A 7,285-nucleotide genomic window follows, 5' to 3' on the forward strand; every position below is an offset into this window, starting at 1 on the left:
AGAAGGAACACAAAGAGGAATGACAGCCAGCATGGGAGGAGAGACCAGGCAGCGCCTGCCCCTCGCAGCCCAGACACACAGTCACCATCTCCCCTCCTCTCAAGATGAAATGCGCCCTGCTCCTACCAGCGCTGACGCCATCAAACTCTCTTCGGCGCGGCAGCGGCGGGTTCCCCTTTTTACGCCGGCGGTAGTCCGTCAAAACCCGCGCGCTCCAGATCACATGAGCCGAGCCCCGAGCACGACTCCTGGGCGGGGTTGGAACGAATTTCCGTCGAACGGCGGCAAACTCAAAGCTCGCCTCCCAGACGGGAGAGCAAAGGAGGGGCTTGTCATAGGGTGCAAGGAGGACGGAGGGGAGTCGACTGGGCCCACGTTCAAAGTCGAGAGCGGGCATCCATGGCATAGGCGTTCGACTAGCCTTTAAAGAGACCGCTAAAGGGAAGCTTGGAGCGGTTGCCTAGTTACAGCGCGCGTCCCGGATGTTCCGTCTACGGTTGTGGGAGTAGAAAAACGGGCTTCCGCCAGGGGGGCGGGAGGAAACAATAACGTCATTCTCTCTTTACCTTTTTTTAATAAGAGAGAGGGTGGAGGTAGAGCAGTGGGCGTGGGGGGGGGGTTCCCAATCAAAAGGGGTTTGAAAGAGAGTAGGCTATGGGTAATGGGTTGAAAAACAATGGAAAGCCCCCCCTAACCATCTAACCCCGCCTCTGTTTTCTAGACACTATTTGCGTTCCATAGCCGAACACAACGTAAATGCTTGGAACGTTCCATCGGAACAACCGGTCGAGCCGGTGGTTCCAAAGGGACGAACGCAGAATGAGCTTGGAACACTCAAAACGGCCCGAGTGCCATTTTGGAGTCCAAAATGGTCCTCTTATGGCCCCTCTGCACATGTGGCAGCCACTTGTGTGATGGTGCTGACCACACAAATGGGTGCTGCACACGCGCAGAGGCCAGAAGAGTGCTATTTTGGAGTCCAAAATGGTGATGGGAATGCTCAGAACGTTCTGACTCGAAATGGGCTGTTCCAAGCTCGAAACAGGCCCTCCATTTGAAGGGTATCTTGTTCCGAGCTCAGAATATTAAAAATGTCCCATTCCGAGCTTGGAACGTCCTGCACATCCCTACTCTACAGGATGTCTCACTTTTTACTGTTAGCTATTTAAATTACCATCTACCAGAGCAGGAGGCAGCTGGATGTTTGTACAAGCCACATAACCAAAGGATAAAGCTTCATTTTTACAGCACTGCTTCCTGTATTTTCTTTATGCTCTCTCAGGAAAATACTCCCATCATGCAGAAAATTAAAATACTTAAGGCTATACCATATATACCAGATTTACCTTCCTCCATCTATGGTATTCTAACACCAAAGAGAAATAGCACTCCATCTAATAATAAGAGTGTATATTTGTTTAAAACAAAGGTATGTGCCCACTTTCTGAATGGTATTGGCCAAGAAAAAGCACAGACACTATAGTCTACTGAATGTTTAAAGTGGCTTTATTGGGTTGGTGTGAGAGTTGTAACACTCCAGCACCTGGTGGCCCAGGCTGGTCTCAGCTTCTTCCTCCAGGATACTCTGTTGAGGAGCAGGTGAAGGGGTTGTAGCGGGAGGGGGAAGTGGAGTGAGTGTAGTCTGTAAGAATAAGATCTCCCTTACCAGGATCCCTGTCAAAGTATCTGACCATATCAAATGCATGTACTTAAGTTTTGGAACCAGGGATAGACTGGGACTTCTGTTGGTGCACCAATCACCCCACTGCCCAACAGAGTTCCTAAATGAGCTGACGGACTTAGGCTCAGGCTTGGTGTGGTAGGGGACTTCAGTGTTCACTTTGGGACAAATTTGTGTGGGGAAGCTCATGAGTTAATAGCAGCCATGGCAACAATGGGCCTATCCCAAGCGCACTCAGGACTGACACACACTGCTGGTCACATGTTTGATCTGATCTTTTATTCTTATCAGGGTAGTGTCCCATGTGTGAGGACTCCAGTTATTTCCCCATTGTCATAGACAGATGTTAGACTGTAAGGCTGGAATTAGAACCACAATATCCCACCTCCAAAGAGGTGAAGGCCCTGTTAGAATGGCTCACCTGAGGTTATTGGATCCAATAGGATTCCAAGAAGCCTCGGAAGGATTTTGTCTTGGTTTTGCAAGTGATCCTGTTGGTACCCTGGTGGAGAATTGGAACAGCAAACTCACCAGGGCAGTAGACATAATTGCTCTAAAGTACACACGTGGACAAATGTGTCGGTACCCCTCCACGAAAAAAGAAGAACCAACAATTGTCTCTGAAGTAACTTGAAACTGACAAAAGTAATTGGCACCCATCATAGTTTGATATGATTCATGTTCGATAGGATTCAAATCAGGGCTCATAGAAGGCCACTTCTGAATAGTCCAATGTTTTGTCCTTAGCCATTCTTGAGTGCTTTTAGCTGTGTGTTTTGGATCATTATGTTGGAGGATCCATGACCCGTGAAAGAGACAGAGCTTTCTGACACTGGGTAGTACGTTTTGCTCCAGAATGTCTTAATAGTCTTGAGATTTCATTGTTCCCTGCACAGATGTAAGGTACCCCTTGCCAGACGCAGCAAAGCAGCCTCAAAACATAACCGAGCCTACTCCATGTTTCACAGTAGGTATGGTGTTCTTTTCTTTGAAAGCTTCATTTTTTCATCTGTGGACATAGAGCTGATGTGACTTGCCAAAAAGCTCCAGTTTGGTCCCATCTGTCCAAAGGACATTCTCCCAGAAACATTGTGGCTTGTCAATAAGCATTTTAGCAAATTCCAGTCTGGCTTTTTGATGTTTTTCTTTCAACAGTGGAGTCCTCCTGGGTCTTCTTCCATTGAGCCCACTGTCACTCAAAAAGCGACGGATGTTGCGATCAGACACTGATGGACCTTGACCTTGGAGTTCAGCTTGTATCTCTTTGCAAGTTGTCCTTGGCTTTTTGTCTACCATTCTCACCATCCTTCTGCCCATTCTGGGGTCAATTTTCCTCTTGCGGCCGCGTCCAGGGAGGTTGGCTACAGTACCATGGACCTTGAACTTCTTAATAATATTTGCAACTGTTGTCACAGGAACATCAAACTGCTTGTAGATGGTCTTATAGCCTTTGCCTTTAACATGCTTGTCTATAATTTTCTTTCTGATCTCAGACAACTGTCTCCTTTGCTTTCTCTGGTCCACGTTCATTGTGGGGCACACAATGATACCAAACAGCAGTGACTACTTTTCTTCATTTCATTAGGCTGAATGACTGATTGCACGATTGGAGACGTGTGATACTAATTAAAGAAAACCGCTAATTTGAAAAATCACTCTAATCCAATTATGTATGATCTTTTCTAGGGGTACCAAAAAATGTGTCCAGGCCACTTTAGAATATCTTTGTAGAATAAGCAATACTTTATCTCTTTTCACACTTGCTTTGCTTTACTCGATGACATATCAAAGGCATGCAGGTATACATGGGACAATTGCTTTTCATTTAATCACTTTTCGGGAGGCATAAAACACTTTTTCAATGAGCTGTAAGGGTACCAACAAATTTGTCCACATGTCCACTCACACTGTACATTTAATTCAACTCAAAATAATCTTCCCCATCTTAGGAGAAAACTGCCTTTAGTTTACATCAGGTATAGCAGAGTACCCTTCGCAATCCATTGTAAACATTTCTACACAATTTTATAATTCATCATCTTTCTTCCAAAGAAACAGGAAAATTAGTCTGTTGGTAAGAATGCATAACAGGCAATGCAATGTCCAGGCAGTCATAACGGTTGGCTTCTCCAAAATATATTGCCCATAAAGTCATATACAAAAGATTTTCTTTACAGAGATGGTTCACATTAGTAGAGAATGTCCATTATTAGGAAGCCTTACTTCAATAATTCCCAGACCCAAACACAGACACCATTTGTGAATATTGTTTCTTTATTCCAAGTTCAAAACTTCAGTTGTAATTGTAATGAAAAAACCTACAATATTCTAGCATACTTATATACAGTTAATTGGACTAACTTCATATATCACAAGTTTGACACCTCTGTTCTGATTGAGACATATAAGAACATAAGAACAGCCCTGCTGGATCAGGCCCAAGGCTCATCTAGTCCAGCATCCTGTTTCACACAGTGGCCCACCAGATGCCTCTGGGGAGCCCACAGGAAAGAGGTATGTGCATGCCCTCTCTCCTTTTGTTGCTCCCCTGCAACTGCTATTGAGAGGCATAGTGCCTCTGAGGCTGGAGATGGCCCACAGCCATCAGACTAGTAGCCATTGATAGACCTGTTCTCCATGACTCTGTCTAAACCCCTTTTAAAGCCATCCAAGCTGGTGGCCATCACCACATCCCATGGCAAAGAATTCCATAGATTAATTATGTGCTGTGTGGAAAAAGTACTTCCTCTTGTCGGTCCTAAATTTCCCAACCTTCAGTTTCATGGGGCGACCCCTGGTTCTAGTGTTGTGAGAGAGGGAGAAAAATTTCTCTGTCTACCCTCTCCACTCAATGCATAATTTTACACACTTTGATCATGTCTCCCCTTAGTTGCCTCTTTTCCAAAGTAAAGAGCCACAAATGCTGTAGCCTAGTCTCATGAGGAAGGTACTCCAGGCCCCTGATCATTTTGGTTGCCCTCTTCTGCACCTTTTCCAGTTCTACAATATCCTTCTTAAGATACGGTGACCAAAGCTATATGCAGTACTCCAGATGTGGCCGCATCACAGATTTGTATAAGGGCATTATAATATTAGCATTTTTATTTTCAGTCCCCCTCCTAATGATTCCTAGCATGGAATTAGCTTTTTTCACAGCTGCCATGCACTGAGATGACACTTGCAATGAGCTGCCCACAACAACCCCAAGATCTCTCTTCTGATCAGTCACTGACAGCTCAGATCCCATCAGCGTAAATGTGAAGTTGGTGGGTTTTTTTGCTCCAATGTGCATCACTTTACCCTTGCTTACATTGAACCACATTTGCTATTTTGTCACCCAGTCCCCCAGTTTGGAGAGATCTTTTTGGAGTTCCTCACAATCCATTGTGGATTTCACTACCCTAAATAGTTTAATGTCATCTGCAAATTTGGCCAGTTCGCTGGACACCCGGACTTATAGATCATTTATGAACAGCTAAAGAGCACTGGTCCCAGTACTGATCCCTGGGACCAGGGGCGTAGCAAGGTTGGAGTGGGCCCAGAGACAAGATTTTAAAATGGGGCCCCCCCACTCAAAGTCCAGGGCCTCCGCACACCCCAGGCCCCCAAGGATTTAAGTCTGATATTCCAAAATAAGTATGCTGCCTGGAAATACATTTCACTGAATACACACACGCACACCTCACAATATATAGTGATATACATTGAGTACTATACATTTGTTTTACTTTTAATGCCTAGAACACACTAGAAAGATGAATGATTAAAATGGGCCCCTCGCTGCAGATTAGCCAAGGAGACTTTCAACCATGCAGGGTGAGCCTATGTTTGTTTTCTCAGAATTCTGAACAAATTCAGTCAAGTTCGATTCCAGGAGGTTTTTCACAGGAGGCTTTTAAAGCCCTTTAAGACACATCTCCTCTGGAATGGAGGTGCTGCATTCACATGTTGGCCAGATTTACCCTGAAGTCCCTGCAAGTTATTGGGAAGCAGTTCACACACAAGAAAAATAAAATAAAATAAAAGCAGAAGACATGCTTCACAGTTCTCACTCAGACCTTCTGGGTTGCAAAACAACTTGAACATAAGTGCATTTATAAATGAATGAATAAAATAAATATAATACTGTTTCTTCCAGAAGTTTTTGTAATTTTCTGCCATGAAACAAGCCACTTATAGGACTTTTAAGAGTTTTTTTTAAGCCAGCAAATTTTCCAAGCTGTTTAAAAATAAATATTCAGAGACTTCTCAGTCCCTCCCCCCCATATCAAAGCCCTATGGCAAGCAGATCCCTATATATCCGGGTGGGGGTGGGGGTGGGGAAGGTAACCACAAAAAGGAGTTCACACTACCTGGCAGCAGGGGGTCTTCTGCTGCAGAGAACAGTGGAGGCCTCTCTGGCTGCCTCCTCCTTCCTGGCTGGCTTGGGCCCTACTCGAGTTCAGGATTCACAGAGGCCTACACCAGACCTCCGTTGAAGCCCCGCCCACCCGCCGATCAGCTGAGAGGCGGGAGAAAAGGAGCTCTTTGCAGCTTGCCTGCTGCCTCCATTGCGGGCCAGGAGAACAAGCTGGAGAGACGGCGAACAGGGCAAGTGGCTGAGGGGCCTTGGGGCTGGGCAGGGGGCAATGGGGAGTCACGTGAGGTGCCTCTGGGGGGCCCCTCCAGGCAGTGGGGCCCCCAGACAACTGTCTCCCCTTGCCCTATCGTTGTTACGCGCCTGCCTGGGACACCCCATTTCCTACCTACCTCCATTGTGAAAACAGTCCATTTATTCCTACTCTCTGTTTCCTTCAACCAGTTACCAATCCACACATCCCTTATTCCATGACTGCTAAGTTTACTCAAGAGCTTTTGGTGGGGAACTTTATCAAAAGCTTTTTAGAAGTCCAAGTATACTATGTCAACCAGATCACCATTATCCACATGCCTGTTGACACTCTCAAAGAACTCCAAATGTTAGTGAGGCAAGACTTTCCCTTGAAGAAGCCATGCTGGCAGAGGTGTATCTAGGGAAAATAGTGCTTAGGACAAGCACTGAAATTGTGCCCCTTGTCCGAACATCTGATACCCATCTTTCAGATAACTTTACTATAATATCAGCTGAAAAATACAAGTCAAGCTTGTTAATCTTAATATTTCAAGAACTATTTAGCAGTGGATGTAGCCAGACCTGGAAATGCTGGAAAACTACAAATTTCAGTATGCTGGGGCTCATGAAATACCCAAATACTATGTGGAGGTGTACTTGGAAAATGAAACAGAAGTGCCTGTCTTATTCTATACTATGCATTGTAGCATCACTATTACATAAATTTAAAAAATAAATGGAGAATTTGATTTTTCCCAGATACTCTGAAAATAATTAAAGGATATGCAGAGTAAACTGCGTCACTGCTTGGAATATATTCTAGTATTTCAGAAAGACAGTTAAAATGAGAGAGAGAGCAAGAAACTCCCAGTGGGCCTTAATACTAAGGATTTCACACTGATTCAAAGACAAACTCACCAATAAAAGCCGTATTATTAAGACATCACATTTAACTCACTTATCACAAGAAGCAAAATAAGAGCTAATGAATATAATCCTAGCTCATAAGCTTT

At 44.7% G+C, this 7,285-nt stretch overlaps 1 protein-coding gene across 6 annotated transcripts in view; it reads right to left on the reverse strand.

Annotated features, from left to right (window-relative positions):
• The window catches only part of POC1B (POC1 centriolar protein B), a 71,364-nt gene extending 65,209 nt beyond the window's left edge, over nt 1-6,155 (reverse strand). For 2 of the 6 annotated variants that reach the window (XM_053258254.1, XM_053258256.1), the window contains exon 1: nt 6,034-6,155. Coding sequence is in view for 3 of the 6 variants with exons in the window: in XM_053258253.1 (XP_053114228.1) it covers nt 127-141 (15 nt within the window). In the remaining 3 variants the exon portion in view is untranslated. Of the gene's footprint in view, nt 1-126; nt 607-6,033 lie in introns of those variants that run through there. The other 4 variants (XM_053258253.1, XM_053258255.1, XM_053258252.1 and 1 more) reach the window with 3 other exon arrangements.
• Nucleotides 6,156-7,285: the final 1,130 nt, after the last annotated feature.

This window comes from Hemicordylus capensis, chromosome 5, assembly GCF_027244095.1.
Source record: "Hemicordylus capensis ecotype Gifberg chromosome 5, rHemCap1.1.pri, whole genome shotgun sequence".
Taxonomy (NCBI): domain Eukaryota; kingdom Metazoa; phylum Chordata; class Lepidosauria; order Squamata; family Cordylidae; genus Hemicordylus; species Hemicordylus capensis.